The sequence below is a fragment of the Bubalus kerabau genome, chromosome 11, assembly GCF_029407905.1.
Source record: "Bubalus kerabau isolate K-KA32 ecotype Philippines breed swamp buffalo chromosome 11, PCC_UOA_SB_1v2, whole genome shotgun sequence".
In the NCBI taxonomy this organism is placed as follows: domain Eukaryota; kingdom Metazoa; phylum Chordata; class Mammalia; order Artiodactyla; family Bovidae; genus Bubalus; species Bubalus kerabau.
In genome coordinates, this window is record NC_073634.1 from 106,711,541 (window position 1) to 106,732,537 (window position 20,997).

Here is a 20,997-nt window from a genome sequence, read left to right on the forward strand (position 1 = left end):
CTTATGGAGGGCAGAAGGGGTGGCACGTGGGGCTTGTCCACTTGTCCCCTACCCAGCTGCTGAGCTCCCAGCAGCGCTGCCCGCTGTGCTTTGGCCTGGCTGGGGTGGGAGGGCACCCTGGGCGCTGGTGGGACCCAGAAGCTTGGGAAGAAGAAAGGAGTGTGGTTCTATTTGTTGGCAAGGGAGCAGCCACGCTGTCAGCGCCCTGGGTGGGTGCGGGGAAGCTTTCAGCCCATCTGACGTGGCCACTGTGCTAAGCTAACATTTGCCTTGCAGAAGTCAAGCTCCCAGCCTGTTCAAACACAGAGTCAGGGAACCCGCGGTGGAACAGCCCCGGGCCCCCCCTCTCTGTCCCCTTCTTCCTGGTGTTCACTGTGTTCCGCAGTCACTGAAAGTGAAAGTTTAGTTGCTCGGTCGTGTCTGACTCTTTGCAACCCCACAGACTGTGACCTACCAGGCTCCTCCGTCCGGGATTTTCCAGGCAAGAGTACTGGAGTGGGTTGCCATTTCCTTCTCCAGGGGCTCTTCCTGAACCAGGGATCAAACCCAGGTCTCCCACATTGTAGGCAGACACTTTACCGTCTGAGCCACCAGTCTGCAGTTGCTAGTCCCAACAAATCACCCTGCAGGGAGATGTCACTGTTCCCACCCACCCCCACCCTCGCCCAGAAGGGAAAGCAGTGACTCTCCTAGGGTCAGCGCTCCTCAAGTTGAGTTCAAAGAGCTCAAGAGCTTGAGCCCAGACTTCCCCTTTGCTGACTCAAGGAGCCCTGTGGTCAGCCCCACTGAGCTCTAACCTGAAGACACCGGAAGCAGCAGAAAGCGACCTGCCCAGGGCAAATTGGAGACCTCAGGGCCCTGGGCAGGATGTGAAAGAGGCATGGTGTAGACTTCTACGGGGTGACTCTAAGGAAAGTCATGATCAAGGCTTAGGGCTTTCCCCCCTCCCTTCCTCTCTCCCTCTTAAGCCTCTGTGTGGAATCCCTCTCTGGTTCTCTCTGTAGCCTGGTGTGCAGGAGAGGGTTCCTGGGCCCACTGCCGAGCCATCAAACCTCTGGGCCATGGAGGCAGGGCTCCGAGTCAAAGACCATCTGCTTTAAGACCCAGGCTACTGCCTAGAAGCTGTGTGCCATTTGTCACCTTCCTTGACCTCGTCAACCTGGGGTTTAAGCAGGGTGAGCACCTGGGCAGTTTGGGGACTGAAAGAGGGTGCTGTTGACACATGTGGACTGGGGGCTGCGCCACCATGACGGTCAGTGCTGTTCGCGATCCGGCAGGCACCCTTGCTTTTGCCTGCATTGTCCACTCCTCTCTCCTTTCTCCCAGCCCCTCCCCTGGCTCATACTTGGAGGCTGGATACAAATGTTACCACCTCCAGAAGTGGGCTAGAATCAGCTACTCTTTCCTGGGGGCAAAGTTGGGATCTGAGCTGCAGTTCACCCAGAGCACACGGGACACAGAACTGCTGTGGACAGAGGCTGTGGACGGAGGCGGAGGACGGAGGCTGTGGACAGAGGCGGAGGACGGAGGCAGGAGCCGGGCTGTCCTGTGGCTTTGTGTGTGGGAGTGGTGGTGGCCTCTGCCGCCAGGCGGCGCCCTCCAGGGTGGCTGGTGCAAACCAGGGGGCTCCAGGTGCAGAGTCCATGCCTCGGCACCAAGAAGCGAACTGGCTCAGTGGCAGCCTTACTTGTTGAAATGAAAATATGTTGGACATACTGGGTTAAATAAAATACACTATTCAAATTTATTTCACATTTCCTTTTAATGTAGCTGCCAGGAAATTTAAAATCCCACCTATGGCTGGCATTACGTTTCCATTGGACAGTGCTGGTCTAGCAGTTGAGCACATTGTCGGGGGGTCAAGGGCCCCCCTCAGTATCCCCTGATGACCAGCCTACCGGGCAGACCTCACAGGGGCCCTTGGGCAGCCGTCTCAGGTGGTCCGTGGCCAGGAGCCTGTGCCCCTCTCTCTGCTCGGGGCATCAGGTGTGACCCGTGGGTGTTTGTAGGGCAGGCCAGTTGCTCTGCTCCAGCCTTGACCACAAGGTCAGTCCTGGATGCTGAGGCTGAGGGCGTGGGAGGCAGCCTGCCCGGCTCGGCCTGGGAGAAGGGGCAACCTCTGTGAGACGGGGCTGGCTGGGTGGTCCAGGCAGAAAGCGTGTCAGGGCCTCAGAGGTGGGAAGAGCTGCAGGGAGGGGTTCCAGAGAGGGATGGGGCTGAGGCGGACTGAACGATTGGAGAGGAAGGGGTGGCAGCCAGTTCCTCCGGGAGAAGGCAGGTCCAGAGGCGTGGATGGCTGCGCCTGTCAGTTTGTTCTGTGGCACCTGGGTGTTGGGCAGCTGTCGGGGTGCCTGCAGGTTGGTTACTGGTGTGTGGCCAGGCCAAAGGTGAGACGTGGGAGACATCTCCTTGAGGCGTAAGGCCAGCACCATTAGAACCCTGCCAGAGCCCTGGAGGGCCTCGCAGGAGAACGTTCCACACCCAGGCCAAGCCCCGACCCAGCCAGGCTTGGTGAATGTCAGCACGAGTATCACCGTGGCCTGAACGTAGCTCTGTCTCTCACCCCCAGCATCTGGAAACGCGTCTGGCACCTCGCAGGTCTCAGAGAACTTCTTTCATAAGAGCCAAGTACTAAGCATATAATGTTGTTCAGTCGCTCAGTCCTTTCTGACGTTTTGAGATCCCACGGACTGTAGCCCATCAGCCTCTTCTGTCCATGGGAATTCCTGGCAAGAATCCTAGAGTAGATTGCCATTTCCTCCTCCAGGCGATCTTCCTGACCCAGGGATCAAACCCGAGTCTCCCACATCTGCATTGGAGGCGGATTCTTTCTTGCTGAACCCCCGGGGAAGCAATAAGGGTGAAGTAGAGAAGACAGATTGGAGAAGGAAATGGCAACCCACTCCAGTGTTCTTGCCTGGAGAATCCCAGGGACTGGGGAGCCTGGTGGGCTGCTGTCTATGGGGTCGCAGTGTCGGACATGACTGAAGCGACTTAGCAGCAGCAGCAGCAGAGAACACAGGAAAATGCTGATCCCATGGGAGCCACAGGAAAATCTGCATTGTGTTCTTAGCTGCAGCGGGAACCTGGAAACCCTGGGACCCCTCTGTCTCAGAGCTGAACACAGATGTTTGCTGGGCTCTCACCGAGCCCTGGGCACCCGGAGGAGCTGAGGCTGTGGCCGTGGGGCAGACCAGCGTGGCTTCTGCCCCTGGGGAGCTGGACACGGGGCAGCTGTGAATGTGCTCAGGGCAGGTGGGGGCACCTGGCAAGGCCTGGATCCCACCTGCTGTGGGGTGGGAAAGGAGAAGCATTTGTGGCAGAAGTGAAAAGAAGCTTCTGGAGGGGCAAAGGGCAGACCCAGAAGGTGGGCGATGGCGTGGGAGCCAGTGGGTGTGCATTGCGTGGGGCTTTGCAGGCCCTGTGAGGGGATTCACGCTTGTTTTCTGAAAGCAAGGGAAGCCTTCAGGGACTTTCCAGCCAGGCGTGACATCATCTCTTTAACCTCCCCCGGGCTGTCTAGCAGAGCAGTAGCCAGAGCCAGGAGCCCAGGGTCCCCTAGGGGCATGGCAAGGCTGCAGGGGCCAGGCTGGTGGGGAGAGTCAAACCTCAGATGACCTCCCAGGGCGGGACATGGCTCTCTGGCTACCAGCTGCATCTGCACCTCTCGGCACAGCACACGATTCACACACATCAGCCAAGGGAACAGATAGGACGGGAGGGCACGACCCCGAGCATCAGCATCGTGGTGACCTAAGTCACAGGTGTGGACCTGGAGGCCGGGGCAGCTGGGGATCCCTCTTGGAGCGGGCCTAGGGCGGAGCCTGGGGGAACTCCTACACCCGCAGGTTGCCAAGTGCCAGGCTGGCTGTGGCCTCGACTCCTGGCAACATGAGCTTGGCACACCTCTCCCTGAGCATGGGCTTCTCTGTCCGAACAGTGATGAATGAGCGAGGGAGGCTCTCCAGGCCTCCAAAGGGAGGTGGCCCCTCGAGGGGCTGAGAGGACAGCGCCTGGGGAGTCACACGCTCTGGCCTGAGTGGGCGAACTCAGGGGAGTGATCTTCCTCTTTGAACCTCAACTTCCTCATCTGTAAAATGGGACAACAGCAGTGTCGCAGGCGATGGCCCTGAGCGTCAGGTGAGGTGCAGACGTATACACGGTAAACAGCCAAGACTCCCCGGCCCTCACCAGGCCCTCCAGAGGTGTCCCTGGGGGTCATCTGCTCTGGAAATGGGACCCTGGCAGAGCATTGCCAGCAGGGGGAGCCAAAGTGCCGCCTCTGAGTGGGCTGTCTGGGCCCCGCAAAGCCACCGCCCTGCTGGATCTGGGCTCTGGATGCTGGAATGGCCCAGGCTCATTCAGGATCCGGCTTCGGGGCAGCCAGAGGAAAGAGTTTGCATCAGGCCCAGACTGCAGCCGTCTCTGGAGGGTATTCATCGCTGGACGCCGCGAGGGTGGTGGGGTCTGCAGAGCCCAGTACCTGCTCCATCAATCCTCCCGGGGTTGAGCTTAATGGACAGCAGAGAACATGGCTCTTTCAAGCTCTGTGCTCAGTGGTTGAATCCTCACAGCCACGCGGGCTGGACCCAGGTTCGGCACCCGCGGGCACCCACTAGGTCACTGGTCGCTTGGCAGGTCCTGAGCCCAGTGTGGCGGGAAGAACGTCTCCTGGGGCAGTGAGCTTCTCTTTCTTTCCTTTTGGTGGGGAATAACTAACCTCCTTAAGGTCACACAGTCTTCTAAGGCTTGTTTTGTTGTTGTTTGTATTTGGCACGGCTTGTGGGACCTTTTCATACTGTTCATGGGGTTCTCAAGGCAAGAATACTGGAGTGGTTTGCCATTCTCTTCTCTGGTGGACCACATTCTGTCAGAACTCTCCACCACGACTCGTCCGTGTTGGGTGGCCCTACACAGCATGGCTCATGGTTTCCTTCAACTCACATGCTAGCAAAGTAATGCTGAACATTCTCCGAGTGAGGCTTCAGCAATACATAAGTCAAGAACTTCCAGATATTCAAGCTGGATTTAGAAAAGGCAGAGGAACCAGAGATCAAATTGCCAACATCCATTGGATCATAGAAAAAGCAAGAGTGTTCCAGAAAAACATCTGCTTTATTGACTACACCAAAGCCTTTGACTGTGTGGATCACAGCAAACTGTGGAAAATTCTTAAAGAGATGGAATACTAGACCACCTTACCTGCTCCTGAGAAATCTGTATGCAGGTCAAGAAGCAACAGTTAGGACCAGACATGGAATATGGACATGTTACGTCCATGAATCAAGGTAAATTGGAAGTGGTCCAACAGGAGATGGCAAGAGTGAACATCGACATTTTAGGAATCAGCAAACTAAAATGGACTGGAATGGGTGACTTTAACTCAAATGACCATTATATCTACTACTGCGGCAGGAATCCCTTAGAGGAAATGGAGTGGCCTTCACAGTCAACAAAAGAGTTCGAAATTTAGTACTTGGGTACAATCTCAAAAATGACAGAATGATCTCTGTTCATTTCCAAGGCATACCATTCAATATCACAGTTATCCAAGTCTATGTCCCAAACAGTAATGCTGAAGAAGCTGAAGTTGAAAGATTCTATGAAGACCTACAAGACCTTCTAGAACTAACACCCAAAAAAGATGTCCTTTTTATCATAGAGGACTGGAATACAAAAGTAGGAAGTCAAGAAACACCTGGAGTAACAGGCAAATTTGGCCTTGGAATATGGAATCAAGCAGGGCAAAGGATACGCACTGGTCATAGCAAATACCCTCTTCCAACAACACAAGAGAAGACTCTACACATGGACATCACCAGATGGTCAACAATGAAATCAGATTGATTATATTCTTTGCAGCCAAAGATGGAGAAGCTCTATACAGTCAGCAAAAACAAGACCGGTAGCTGACTGTGGCTCAGATCATAAACTCCTTATTGCCAAATTCAGATTTAAATGGAAGAAAGTAGGGAAAACCACCTGACCATTCAGGTATGACCTAAATCAAATCCCTTATGATTATACAGTGGAAGTGACAAATAGATTCAAGGGATTAGATCTGATAGACAGAGTGCCTGATGAAATATAGACAGAAGTTCGTGACATTGTACAGGAGGCAGTGATCAAGACCATCCCCACAAAAAAGAAATGCAAAAAGGCAAAATGGTTGTCTGAGGAGGCTTTACAAATAGCTGAGAAAAAAAGAGAAGCAAAAGGCAAAAGAGAAAAGGAAAGATTTACCCGTCTGAATGCAGAGTTCCAAAGAATAGCAAGGAGAGATAAGAAAGTTTTCCTCGGCGATCAGTGCAAAGAAATAGAGGAAAACAAGAATGGGAAAGACTAGAGATCTCTTCAAGAAAATTAGAGATACCAAGGGAAATTTTCATGCAAAGATGGGCACAATAAAGGACAGAAATGCTATGGACCTAACAGAAGCAGAATATATTAAGAAGAGGTGGCAAGAATACACAGAAGAAGTGTACAAAAAAGATCTTCATGACCCAGATAATCATGATGGTGTGATCATTCACCTAGAGCCAGACATCCTGGAATGTGAAGTCAAGTGGGCCTTAGGAAGCATCACTACGAACAAAGCTAGTAGAAGCGAATTCCCAGTTGAGCTATTTCAAATCCTAAAAGATGATGCTGTGAAAGTGCTGCACTCTATATGCCAGCAATTTGGGAAACTCAGAAGTGGCCACAGGACTGGAAAAGGTCAGTTTTCATTCCAATCCCAAAGAAAGGCAATGCCAAAGAATGCTCAAACTACCGCACAATTGCACTCATCTCACACGCTAGTAAAGTAATGCTCAAAATTCTCCAAGCCAGGCTTCAACAGTACATGAACCGAGAACTTCCAGATGTTCAAGCTGGATTTAGAAAAGGCAGAGGAACCAGTGATCAAATTGCCAACATCTGATGGATCATAGAAAAAGCAAGAGAGTTCCAGAAAAACACCTACTTCTGCTTTATTGACTATGCCAAAGCCTTTGACTGTGTGGATCACAATAAACTGTGGGAAATTCTGAAAGAGATGGGAATACCAGACCACCTGACCTGCCTCCTGAGAAATCTGTATAGAGGTCAAAGCAACAATTAGAACTGGACATGGAACAACAGACTGGTTCCAAATCAGGAAAGGAGTACGTCAAGGCTGTATATCGTCACCCTGCTTATTTAAGTTATATGCAGAGTACATCATAAGAAACGCTGGGCTGGATGAAGCACAAGCTGGAATCAAGATTGCCGGGAGAAACATCGATAACCTCAGATATCCAGATGACACCACCCTTATGGCAGAAAGAGAAGAGGAACTAAAGAGCTTCTTGATGAAAGTGAAAGAGCAAAGTTAAAAAGCTGGCTTAAAAGTTAACATTCAAAAAACAAAGATCATGGCATCTGGTCCCATCACTTCATGGGAAATAGATGGGGAAACAATGGAAACCGTGACAGACTTTATTTTCTTGGGCTCTAAAATCACTGCAGATGATGACTGCAGCCATGAAATTAAAGACGCTTGCTCCTAGGAAGAAAAGCTACGACCAATCTAGACAGCATATTAAAAAGCAGAGACATTACTTTGCCAACAAATGTCCGTCTAGTCAAAGCTATGGTTTTTCCAGTAGTCATGTATGGATGTGAGTTGGACCATAAGGAAAGCTGAGTGCCAAAGAATCGATGTTTTTAAACTGTGGTGTTGGAGAAGACTCTTGAGAGTTCCTTGGACTGCCAGGAGGACTCTTGAGAGTTCCTTGGACTGCCAGGAGATCCAACCAGTCCATCCTAAAGGAGATCAGTCCTGGGTGTTCATTGGAAGGACTGATGCTGAAGCTGAAGCTCCAATACTTTGGTCACCTAATGTGAATAACTGACTCCTTGGAAAAGACCCTGATGCTGGGAAAGATTGAAGGCAGGAGGAGAAGGGGCTGACAGAGGATGAGATGGTTGGATGGCATCACCAACCCGATGGACATGAGTTGGAGTAAGCTCCGGGGTTGGTGATGGACAGGGAGGCCTGGTGTGCTGCAGTCCATGGGGTTGCAAAGTGTCTGAGCGAATGAACTGAACTGTGGATCCTTGGTTGAATATGTGCCCTCGGCAGTGAAAATTGGTAACCGCTGGACCCCCCGGGAGTTCCCAAGGCTCTTTTTTTCAAAACGCAGAGATCAGAAACGGTGGCAACAGCTCTGGTATAAGGCTGCCTCACTCTATTACACTTCACAGATACTGCGTTGTTTTTTTTTAATTGAAGATTTGTGGCAAACTTGCGTCAAACGTCTGTCATAGTCATTTTCCAACAGCGTTTGCTCCCTTCCTGTCTCTGTCACATTTTGGTAATTGTTACAATATTTCAAACTTTTCATTATTATTAAATTTGTTACAATACGCGTGGACAGTGATCTTTGATGTTATTGGTGGTGGTGGTGCCGGTTTAGTCGCTAAGTCTTGTCCGACTCTTGCGACCCCATGAACTGGAGCCCTTCAGGCTCCTCTGTCCTTGGGATTTCCCAGGCAGGAATACTGGAGTGTGTTGCCCTTTCTTTCTCTATTGAATTTATTACTATTATACAACTCACTGAAGGCTCAGAGGATGGTTAGCATTTTTTAGCAATAAAGTGGTTTTTCATTAAGATGTATACATTTTTTTCCCCCAGAGATAACGCTATTGCACACCTTATAGACTACAGTCTAACGGAAACATAACTTTTACATGCACTGAGAAACCAAAACACTCACGTGACTTCTGTTCACACTTCATTCACACTAACTTCCTGTGACATTCATTTGATTGCAGCCAAGTGCGTTGGAACCAAACGCATCGTATCTCTGAAGTGCGCCTGCATAGAGATTTGCAGTAAATACCGTGAATCTACACAATTCAATCTACACAAATCTACGAATTCAAGTGCGGATGTGATCGATAAAACATCGTCTGCCATGTCGTTCAAGGGTGTGAGAAGACGGTAAAGAGTGTAGCCCCGAGGCCCTTCACACGTGGTGTCTGTCGCGTTACCTAGAAACAACGCTTCTGGAGCTCAGAGCATCACTGCGTCCAGCCTGGGTTTCTCGGTCCTAATCGGGATGGTGGCGTGTCCACAGAAAGTGGCTGCTGCTGGGCCCGCACGAGCACACGGGTCCCTGGAGGCAGCACCGAGAAAGCAGCTGTAGGACTCGGCGCCATTTCTGAGTCCTGACCTCGTGCCACGAGCTTTGTGCCAGGGACCTGACAATTGCAGCCCCACCGCCAGCCCAGGAGGCTGGGTCGGAGCAGTTTCCACTTTACCCCGAGGCACTGCGCCTCCAAGACGGCACACCACCTCCCTGCGGTCCTCCGACTGTGACCGGGAAGGTGGAAACACAAGCGACACAAATCCGGAAGCTCAGGAGCAGCTGGCGTGGCCCCTTCGATGATCCTTAGGACGGAGTCTCGTGGAGCAGCGCCTCCAGGCCCGGGGCAGCCTGCTCTGCACTGGCTTCTGCAGCAACGGTGAGTCGTCTGGGAGCCAGTGTGCACGCGCTCCCTCCCGGAGATGCACGGTGCCCACCGGCATTTAAGGGCCCAACAGGTCCCGCAGGAAAGGACCCCCTGACCCAGGGCTGCTTCCCAAACCCGTCAAACACCCTCTGGGACACAGCGCTTCTGGGTCTCTCCATTCTCCCCGGGGTCAAGCTGAACCACACCGTGTAGGTTCCTGATTGAAATACTTTGACGGAATAATCCTTTGCTGCTATGTCTGGGACCCCATCATGACAGTGAGCGTACGAAGGTCTCCACCCACTGTCTGCTGACAGCCCTGCCCCTCCAGCAGCGCTCCTGGGCACGGTTCCCGAATCTGGGCTGGCCCGCAAAGGATTCGTCGTTGGCTGTGATGGGATATGAAGCCGCCGCAGAGTGGTCCTCTGCTCCGAGGCTAAGCACAGCCTCTGGAAGCGAGCCTTTCTCAGTGAAGAGAATGGCAGCTGCGGGCAGCCCCCCGAGTAGCACCAAGGCCTGAGGCGCTCTGCTCACTTCTTGGTGTGTGTAGCCCCGTGGGTCTGTTTATTTGTGGGCTCTGAGGTTGTCCTTCCTGGCTCACAGATCCCGTCTCCGCTCTGGCCAGAGGGGCGCAGAGCCACCTCTGGGGCTCGCTCTGGGACAAGGTGGAGCAAAACCTTGGGTTTTCCTGCAGGGCTGAGGGGCCGACAGCCATCCTGACCGCCTAATCCACACCACCCAATGTGGTGGCCGTGCGCACGTGTGGCGGTCAAGTACCTGGGCTGTGGACGGTCCAAACTGAGGTGCGCCGTAAGCCTGGAACACCCATGAGCTTTTAAAGACAGTCCCCCTCCTACCCCCAAAGAAGTTAAAAGATCCCATTAACTTTGTGTCAGTTACATACTGAGGTGACAGTATTTTGGGTCTGTTGGATTAACTAAGATATATTACTAAATAAACTTCACTCATTTCTTTTTGCATTTAACGTGGCTGCTAAAATATTTGAAATTGCACACATGGCTTGCATTGCCTTTCCGGCAGACAGCACTGCTCTAAATCACCTTGGAGGCCTCAGGGAAGGTGCCCCCCCAGCCCCACCCCTGACGGTGAGCAGCCGGGAGAGGAGGGCACGGCAGGAGGGTGGACTGGCCACTCCGTGTTGACCTCACGGGTTTTGCATGTTGAAAAGCACAAGTCTCCAGACCCCTGGGGTGGGACACCCTGAGGAGGGGAGGGGACCAGGGCTGACACCTGGGCCAGCTGGCCGTGGCCGTGGGGGCTGTGGGCATGCACGTGGCACTGGAATGCCTGGGGATATCTATCTGCTAGGGCTTCCAGAACAAGTGCCACACGGCATTCCCTGGTGCTCCAGTGGTCAGGACCCAGAGCTTTCACTTCCAGGGCCCGGGTTCGATCCCTGGTCAGGAAACTAAGATTCCATGGCTAAAAAAACACAAGTGCCACAGGCCAGTGGCTTCACAGAAATTCACTTCTCACAGTTCTGGGTGCCAGAAGACCGAGACCAAGCTGTTGATGAGGCAGATTTCCTGAGGCCTCTGTCCTGGGCTGGGAGGTGACCACCTTCTCCTGGGTCTCACGTTTCCCTCTGTGCGAGTCTGTGTCCCGATTGCTTCTTTTTTGAGGACCCAGTCACATTGGCTTGGGGCCCGCCACACTGACCTCACTTTCCCTAAATTACCCCTTTAAAGCCCAGTCTCCAGAGACAGCTATTCTGAGGTCCTGGGAGCTGGGGCTTCCACATACGAATTTGGGAGGACCAGAGCCCCAAGCCAGAACAAGCCAGACCCCCAAGCCAGGGCTGTCTTGGCTGAGTACAGCCCCGAGGGAGAGGCTGTGTCCTTTCCCTTGTGGGAGGTGCACCGTGGCCTGGGAGGGGTCCTTTCAATGCACGGCTGGTGGAGCAGGCCGGCTCAGACTGTGTGTCCAGGATGAGAACGGTGAACAGCAGAAATGCTGGTGGGCAGTGGAGCTGAGGCCATGGGAGCAGGTTCAGGCCCCAGTGGGCAGGTCTCGGGCGGTCTTTCAGCCTGCAGTGGGCACCCTGGGGCCTGGGGAATCCCTGACGATGCTTCTGAGCCCGAGCACAGCTGGGGGTTGCATCCCTGGGCATCAGGGGAGGTTCAGGCAGGGGAGGGCAGAGCCCTCAGCCTGTGGCCGTGGTTGGTCTGCCCCCAGGAACTCGCCCGCAAGGCGATGGGCAGGGCTGGGTTCTGGGCATGCCCAGTTTCAACCTGACATGGCATCGCTCTCCCTGTTGCTGGGGGCCCAAGGGTTTGGGGGAGCAGTGAGGTCCCCTGAGGCCCACCCTGCTGCCTCTGTGGGAATCCCACAACCACCGGGAACTTCTTGGGAGGACAAACACTGCTAGGAGTTCTTTCTTTAAAAAAAATAATTGAGGTAAAATTCATAGAACATGAAATTAACCATTTTACAGCGAATTCAATGGCATTTACCATGTTAAAAATGTGCAACCACCGCCTCTGTCAGCTTCCAAGACATTTCATCTCCGGAAGTAATGCTCCAGACCCACTGGGCATTCACTGCCCATTGCCCACAGCTCCCAGCCCTGGGAACCACTCATCTGCTTTCCGCCTCTCTGGGTTTATTTACTCTGAATGTTTCATACAAATGGAAGCACACAGCCTTTGCTGTCTGGCTTCTTTCACTCAGCGTGATCTTTCTGCATTTTGACTGAGCTGTAGCTTGTGTTGGTAACTTCATTCCTTTTTATGGCTGAAAATAGTCCGTCCTGGAGGAGCAAATGGCAAACCACTCCAGTATCCTTGCCTGGAGAATTCTATGGACAGGAGCCTGGTGGGCTACAGTCCGTGGGATCGCAAAGAGTCAGACACGACTGAGTGACTAACACACACACACAATAGTCCATCACGTGTGTGTTTAGTCTGGGTTCTCCAGAGAAACAGAGCCAACAGGATGCTGTTGTTGTTGTTCAATCGCTCAGTCATGTCCAACTCTTTGCAACCCTATGGACTGCAGCACGCCAGGCTTCCCTGTCCCTCACTATCTCCTGGAGTTTGCACAAGTTTGTGTCCATTGAGTCCGTGATACTATCCAACCATCTCATCCTCTGTCATCCCCTTCTCCTTCTGTCTTCAATCTTTCCCAGCATTGGTGTCTTTTCCCAGTGAGTCAACTATTCTCATCAGGTGGCCAAAATATTGGAGCTTCAGCTTCAGCATCAGTCCTTCCAATCAGTATTCAGGGTTGATTTCCTTTAGGATGGACTGGTTTGGTCTCCTTGCTGTCCAAGGGACTCTGGAGAGTCTTCTCCAGCACCACAATTTGAAAGCATCAATTCAGTGCTCAACCTTGTTTATGGTCCAACTCTCAACAGGGTGTATCAATACATAAAGAAATTTATTACAAGGAACTGACTCATATTATTATGGAGACTCTGAACTCAGGAAGAGACAGATGCCCCAGCTCCAGTAGTCGGGCCCCAGGACGTCCCTCTTCCTCAGCCTTTCTGTTCTATTCATATCTTCTTCACCTGATTGGGTGAGACCCACCTGCATGGGCGCAGGGGAGGGGGCATCTGCTTTACTCAGCCCAGATTGCAATGCTAATCTCATCCCTCACATGTGGCCAAATCTGAGCACCGCACCCCCCCCCCACCGCCAGCCACGGTGACACATAAAATTAGCCATCACAGTGTGGACCTACACCACCTGGTCCACCAGTCGGCAGCTGATGGGCATTTGGGTTGTTCCCACCTCTTGGCTGCTGTGAGCACATGTGTATATGGACGGTTATAGAGCCCATTTTCACTTCTCTTGGTGTACAACTAGGAGTGTAATTTAGGGGTGCTGGGAGTTCTTTGGGCAGAATTCAGGCTGAGAGCCTCCCCCAAGATGAAAGTTCAGCCATTTGCCATATTCCATTTCCCAGTACCTCTTGTCCCAGAAATGAAGCATCTGCACTCAGTGAGGAAATCTTGGGTTCACCCTTGTGCCCAGATGGGCCACGCCAGGGACAGGTGGCACTTTGCAGCGGAAGGTGGTCAGTTCAGTTCAGTTCAGTCACTCAGTTGTGTCCGACTCTTTGCAACCCCATGCACACCAGGCCTCCCTGTCCAGCACCAACTCCCGGAGTTTACTCAAACTCATGTCCATTGAGTCGGTGATGCCATCCAACCATCTCATCCTCTGACATCCCCTTCTCCTCCTGCCCTCAATCCCTTCCAGCATCAGGATGTTTTCCAATGAGTCAACTCTTCGCATGAGGTGGCCAAAGTACTGGAGTTTCAGCTTCAGCATCAGTCCTTCCAATGAACACCCAGGACTGATTTCCTTTAGGATGGACTGGTTGGATCTCCTTGCAGTCCAAGGGACTCTCGAGAGTCGTCTCCAACACCACAGTGCAAAAGGTCAGCCTGTTAATCTGTTTTGAAGCCAATGTCGTGGGGGCGGGGCCAGGTAGAGAAAGGGAGGAGCCAGGTAGAGAAGGGGCGGAGTCAGATAGAGAAGGGGCAGGAGCGGGCCAGGCAAAGAGGCGGGGCCAGGTGGAGAAGGGGCGGAGTCATGAGAAGGGGTGGGGCAGGCAGAGAAGGGGCGGAGTCATGAGAAGGGGTGGGGCAGGCAGAGAAGGGGCGGGGCAGGTAGGGAGGAAGGAATTGGGAGGAGGGAGGAAGATCGGAGCCCTGTGCCTGATGGCCCAGTTTGGGATTCCTGAGACTGTGGTTCTGCCCAGCCTGCACCCCTTGGGGGTCACAGAACTTACCCCACTCATTATGTCACCAGCCCCGCCCCCCAAAGTTCCCCTGCTCAGATGTTCCTGTGGCTCTCTCTGCCCCACGCCAGGGCCTGGACTCTTCCCTGTGCCCCTCCTGCCTGCAGTGGTGGGCCCCAGGCTAGTAAGTGGCGCCTCACTCTCCGTGACCCAGACAGTTGAGAGACAGCTAAGAGCCTGGTTTTGGGGTTGTGTGTGCCCTGCTCCCTGTGGGGTCTCTGCCCCGCTGCACAGGGCCTGGCAGGGTAGATGGACACTGGATATCTGACCCGACAAAGTGACCCTGCCACCCAGGAGCCTGGGCTGGCATTCCCTCTCTATCGCTTTCCCTCCGTCTCAGAAAGCAAGCCAGGACCACAGTCGAGTTTAGCAAAATCTGGACGACCATCGGAATCATTTTTATTGCAAATCTGTTAACAAAAAAGATGAAAAAAAAATACATCATTTTAATCACCTACAGTTTTGTAGGTAGATAACTTTTTTAAAAAGTTTTTTTTTTTTTTTTATGTAAACTACACTCTATCTTATAAAACACAAAAAGAAACCACATCTTAGGAAGAGTCTGATCGTGCCCGCTAGGGGTGGCCCCACAGCACGCCCGGCGAGGCCGGGGCAGCAGACTCAGTGTGGTGGGCGGTGGGACCCCCCAGCTTTGCTCTCAGGAGCTACGGTTCGGCAGCTGCAGGTCGTGGGGCCTGGGTTCTGACATCCCTTATCAGCACGACCCTGACAGATTTGTCCAATCAGATTTCTTAAACAAAATCACCCTTTAAAAATGTATTTACAGATATGTATCTGCCACAGGCTTATACTTGATAATGTAAAAATCTGCTCTACCCTGGGCGCACACCCACCCCCTGAACTGGGAGGGGTGGCCCGCGAGCAGGCTCCTGGTGACCCGAGCACCCCAGGGCGCGCCAGGCCCTGGCACCAGGGTCTCTGAGCACTGAGGCTGGACACGCCCACATTTTTCCAAGTCTCCTATAAAAACCGGGCCTGTCGGCACTGGGCCCCAGGGGCGCCAGTTCATCTTCCGCTGAACCTGGGAGATGCAGTTCAAGTTGAGATGCCTCCAACAGGGCGGCCCGGCAGTGTCTTTCCCCAGGAAGGGGGAGGCCTCCCCAACGTGGGGTCCAAGGTGGGTACCACATGGCCACACCTCCGACTTCTCACATGATGCTTAAACATCAGCGGGGGCGAGGGGCAGGGGAGCCTCCAGAAAGAACAAGAACTCACAATGCCAAAGAACAGCTACGTAATACTGAACCTGAAACAAAGATTCATGATTGGTACCATGAGATGTACCCTGGGCATACCCCAAGAACACATTCTGAGAGACATAGCTTTAAAAAGTTTAAAAGTACACCGAAATGCACGAACCACGTCATTTTACACTTTACTTTCCTACTTCAGGTACAAAGTAACCCACATGCCAAAGGAGGAAAGGGCTTGCTTTTCTTTCTCTAGATGCATCTTTTCATAAGATGCAGGCAGTCCTGGGAGGAGGGCGGTCCAGGTTTGGAGGTGGGGGTGAGGGGATGTCTGGGGAAATCAAAGCAGGCCCCGAGCACCCCTGGAGCTTTCTAAACAATGCTGGCTCAGACCGCCCTTGTCTGACATCATTTCTTTTGGGATTCAAAAAAGAGGAAATCAATAAATAAATGGCATTTGCACATCATGAATCTTTGTTTATATTTTACAAATACCTAGGAGTCTTTATCCTAAGTAGGAAAATCATGACTGAGAACTAGTTTATTTTCTTTGAGCAGATAAAAGTTTCTACCTGATGCCATACAAAACAGTACATATAAATAAAAAGGCAGTGTTTCCATGTAAAATAAAAGTACATAAATAAATACTAAAAAAAAAAATTAAAAATCCTTGTCCTCTTATTTTGTATAAAAACACATTTGTTGAAAAAAAGCTCCTTTGGTCGGCCCCGGCATCCATGGAGCGCACGCACACGCCCCAGCAGGGCTTGGGAAAGGAAGCGCAGGGTCCTGGGGGCAGCCGGCTGTTTACTTGAATGCCTCCGGGACGTGGGCGATCTGGGACGGCACGCTGGTGGGCGGGCTGGAGATGCCCTCGGACCAATCGGAGATGTTGGAATGTGGCGAGGAGCTGGACCACTGGTCGGGGGACTCCGGGGACGGGGTGAGGAAGGGGTGCTCGGGCACCTGTAGTTGGTGGCTGGGGGTGTTGTCCACGGGGGAGGACGAGTAGCTGTGCTGGGAGGGGGGCGTCAGGAACTGGGCGGTGGTCATGGGCGGGGCCAGCGTGGGCGGGGCCAGCGTGGACGGCAGCGATGTGGGCAGGACCTGGCCCTCCTGCGGCAGGACGGTGTGCGCCGCCAGGTTGCCGGGCCCCAGCGGCTGCATGTCCGCCTGGCTCAGCTCCCCTCCCAGGAAGCTCCGGCCCAGGTGGCCGCTGGCGGCCGAGCTCACGCCGAGGTGCGGCTGCAGGTTTGGCTGCGGCGGCATGCTCGGCGGCTGCATCTGTAAGTTCTGCTGCGGCTGCACTAGGTGAGGCTGGGAGGCCAGCCGCGTGCTGGGCAGGGCCTGGTAGGTCATCACCTGGGACAGGGCGGGGGCGTGCAGCGGGCCCACCGTGCCATGCTGGAGGCCGGCAGCCTGCGTGCTCAGGGTGCCCGGCGTCACGCCCCCTCGCAGCGGGTTGTACTGATTGGGCACCAGGCCGTTCTGCAGCCGGGACAGCCACTCGCACTGGCCATTCAAGCCCGCGGCTCCACCCACGGTGAAATTCACAGCCCCACTGCCCCCACTGCCGCCCGAACCCAGGATCGTGCTGGTGCTGGAGGCCACGGGCAGGTGGGAGAGGCGTGGTGGCCCTGCCTCAAAGGCCAGCCGGCTGCCCCCGCTCAGCACCGCCATCTCGGGCTTGGCCGCCACGCTCAGGTGGCTGACGCCCAGGTGGGTCTCGGGCATTCCGGGCAGGTGGTTGAGGGGCACGGAGGGAGATGGCTGGAAAGGGGAGGGCAGGAGGGGTGGGGAGGCCACGTCTGACAGGTAGCCGTGGGGGGACTCGAGGGAGTCCACGGGCGACATCACGCTCCCGCTGTCCAGCAGACAGCCCTTGCCATCTTGGGACTTCTTCCTCCGAGCCTTGAGGTCCTTGGGCTCCTTGCTGCCGCAGGCCAGGCCCTTGGTGCTGGGCTTGCGGGCCTTCTTGCCCTGCATGGGGGGCTTGAGGTTGCCCAGGTAGCCGTTGGGCGAGCAGAGAGGGGGCGACAGGGTGGGTGCGCCGCCCAGGGTGGCGCCATGCAGCGGGGGGCTGCGCACCAGGCTGTACTCGTCCAGCAGCCGCACGATGTCATGGTGCATGCGCTCCTGCGCGATGTCGCGAGGCAGGCGGTCCATGTGGTCTGTGATGTCCCGGTTGGCGAAATGGTCCAGCAGCACCTTGGCGGTCTCGTAGCTGCCCTCCCGGGCGGCCAGGAACAAGGGCGTCTCCTCCTGGGGGGAGCAGATGGGGGCAGGTGCAGGGGTCACCAGTCACCAGATGGACCAGCAGTCAGCCCCGCCTCCGCCCTGCTGCGGAGGGGAGGCACCTCATCTCAACCCTCCCCCTAGAGTCCTACCATCACTATTACGTCTTACAAACAAAAACACCTTAAACGCATCTTCTAAGACCCAGAGGACCTGTGGGATCCTATATTCTAAACCAGTGGGGATCCACCTTCATGGGGTCAGAGACCCCACAGGAAATCTAACAGACTGTGCCCCCCCTTCCCCTCCTCCAAAACCACACAGATGGAGACCCTGCCACGATTTCAGGGGCTTCAGGGTCACTAAAGAGTGTCTGTGGGCACCAGTTGGTCCCCGAGGAACCCTGACATCTTAGCTCTGTCCCCAGGGCGTAGTTTTCTCATCTGTACAGTGGACATGCCACGTATGCCCCCCGAGGCTGCTGTGTGGGGTAAGGCCGGACAGTGTCTGCCTGGCACACACGTGGCCTTGGCCGCAGCTGCTGCCCCACCACGGCAGTCCCTGCCACCAGTCACCCTGTCTCCCCAGAAGGAGGTGGGATGATGCCTCTGCCCCATGGCAGACTCAGAAGTGACCGGGCCCAACAGCATCCCCTGCGCCCCTCCCCCAGGACAGGAGATCCCTTCAGGGATCAGTGAAGGAAGGGGCGGGTTCGGGGACACAGGAGCCCAAGACAAGTGCAGGAGATGCAGGGCCAGGCTGGGGATGGGCAGGAAGGAAAGAGCACACTTTGACTGTGGGAACATACCGCGGCGAGGCTGAGGGAGGCCGGAGGCGGTTCACGTGTAGAAGGTGGACACCCACCATTCCATCTGGGGGCCTGGCAATGCAGAGCCCCCCACCTAGCCCACTGGCCTCTTGGCTCAGCGTGCACCATCTGGGTCAACCCGCCCCGGCCAGTGACAGCCAAGGACAGAGGTGAGGTCGCAGGTCACAGTGACATGGGGGCAGGGGGACAGCTGCAGCCGCCCATGCCCTGGGCCCGGGAGGGGACTGGTAATGTGGCCAGAGGGAGGCAGGGAGCGCCGACCACACGGGCACCCACTACGGGGTCCACGTCTCTGTTTCTCTGGGGCTTCTCCTGGGACTTTACGGGTTAGGGAGCCGAGGCCCAGAAGCTGAAGTCATGGCTCGGGGTGCCCCGGTCGGGAAGGAGTAGCAGAGGGGAAGTGTCTCGCCAGCCAGCCCACCTTGTTGTTCTGCATGTCCTTGTTGGCCCCGTTCTTCAGCAGCACGACAGCAGCCTCCACGTTGTTCACCGCGGCTGCCCAGTGCAGGGCGGACTTGCCTGCAAGGGGAGCAAAGGGCGGGTCAGGGGTCGGCAAGCAGGTCCGAGGTCGGCAGGCGGGTCAGGGGTGGGCAGGCGGGTTAGGGGTGGGCAGGCGGCCGTGACGTGCCCCTCCCTCGGGCTGGCCCAGCTGGACTCACCCAGGTCATCCACGGCGTTGACGTCGGCGTGGGAGTTGATGAGGTCCTCCAGCATGCCCTCCACGGCCAGGCGGGCAGCGAGGATCAGTGGGGTCGTGCCGTCGTGCATGCGGGCGTCCAGGTCGGTGGCTCGGTTCCGGATCAGGATCTGGACCACAGGGAAAGTCTTGGGCTCAGCAAGTGTGAGCACGAGGCCCCCGCCCGCTCCGGGACACATGCTTGGGACTCAACCTGATTCGAATGCAGCCCTCCTGGGGTCGGGCGGCCCCAGGGAGCCCGGACACATGTGGCATGGGAGCCCGGGGAGTGGGCAGAACTCCACCAGGCTCTGCTGGAGGGGTGGGGCTGGAGCATGAGAGAGAAGGATGGTCACTGTTTGCAGGCGGGAGCGGGGACGAAAGGAGCTGGGGAGGAGCTGTGTGTGAACCGGCATCACCCCGAGAAGCACCCAAGGGAATGTCTCTACGTGCCACAGAGACCGCCTGGGCAAACTCGGCCAGGGCCTGTCTCCAGGGGCTCGTTTAATTGTCCCCAATCTCTCATTTCCATAAAAGACAACATGTCGGAAATCATTAGACTTTTGTGATGCCCCCCATTTGTGCCCCATTTACCTGCCCGTCTGTGCAGAGCAGCATGGCCCGGGGCCTGGGGGTTTGTGGCCAGGGGACCGGCTGGCAGCTTTCAAAAGCTGCTTCTGCCAGGGATGCTCCCCAGAGACCCAGGCACCCACATCCCTAATCCATCCTCATCCTGGAAGCCCAGCAAGGCCAGAGCCACCCCCCCACTGCTGCTTGCAGGCAGCAATCAGCAGCCTCTAGCCCTTCTCCCCATCGCCAGAAGCGATCGATGCCTCCAGCCAAAGCAGGGAGGACTTAGGGGCCGGGAGGGGCAGGCGCAGGGGATGGGCCTGTCTTGGGTGAGGGTGAGGAGGTCCTGCCCCTGTAGGTCCCTGCAGCCTCTCCTGCTTTAGCGCCACCAGCCTGGCTGCCCCGAGGGGACGACACAGAGGATTTGACACCCTCCCTGACCTCACGCCCCCTCCAGGGTACAAAGGTTTGGGGTGCGGGGGGAACCCCAGCTGTCCCTGCTCTGGCCAGGCTTGGAATCAGGGCTCTGGGGCCCGACCAGGAAGGAGGGAAGGCAGGCGAGGGTGCACAGAAGGGCACGTGAGCGGCTGCCCACCTGGAAGACGCCCTGCGCGTCGGCAGACACGGCCGCGTGCAGCGGGGTGCGCCCCATGTTGTCCTGTATGTTGGCGTCTGCGCTGGCCTCCAGCAGGCGCTTGGCCGCGTCGGAGCGCGAGTAGCGGGCGGCCAGGTGCAGGGCGGTCTCGCCGGTGCGGTCCGTCTGGTTGTGCAGGCTGGCGCCCTGGTAGATGAAGTCCGAGATGACCGCGGGCGCGTCCTCCTCCTCCTCGCTGTTGCCAGTCTCTAAGCCCCCTCCGCTGCAGGAGGCGATCATGAGGGGCGTGAAGCCGTCTGTAGCGGGGCAGGACAGGGACGGGGCCAGGTCAGGAAGGCTGGCCCCTGGCAGCTGCTCCCAGGGGCGCGGCCCACGGAGGCCCAGTGCACACAGCCACACTGCCCAGCGCCAGTGCAATCCGTCTAAGCTCCCCGAGGGCAGAAACAAGTCCAGCTGCCAGGTAGCTGGTGGGCTCCGCGTCCTGACCTGCCCGAGACCTTCACCCACAGCCCCGTCCAGGAGACAGAGGAGGGAAGCTAACAGGCACTCTGGGTGTCTCAAAAGATGGATTTTGAAAGAAGAAATCAACTCTGAGGGCACAGTGCACTTTGAGACCTGTACTCCTGGAGGGGA

General features: G+C 55.5%; 1 protein-coding gene across 1 annotated transcript in view; it reads right to left on the reverse strand.

Annotated features, from left to right (window-relative positions):
• Window positions 1–14,623: 14,623 nt before the first annotated feature.
• NOTCH1 (notch receptor 1) overlaps window positions 14,624–20,997 on the reverse strand; it is a 46,324-nt gene continuing 39,950 nt past the window's right edge. The window contains exons 31-34 of the mRNA XM_055541563.1: window positions 20,365–20,660; window positions 19,183–19,330; window positions 18,945–19,042; window positions 14,624–17,721 (exon numbers count right to left, since the gene is read on the reverse strand). Coding sequence (XP_055397538.1) covers window positions 16,267–17,721; window positions 18,945–19,042; window positions 19,183–19,330; window positions 20,365–20,660 — 1,997 coding nt within the window. The 3' untranslated portion in view covers window positions 14,624–16,266. The remainder of the gene's footprint in view (window positions 17,722–18,944; window positions 19,043–19,182; window positions 19,331–20,364; window positions 20,661–20,997) is intronic.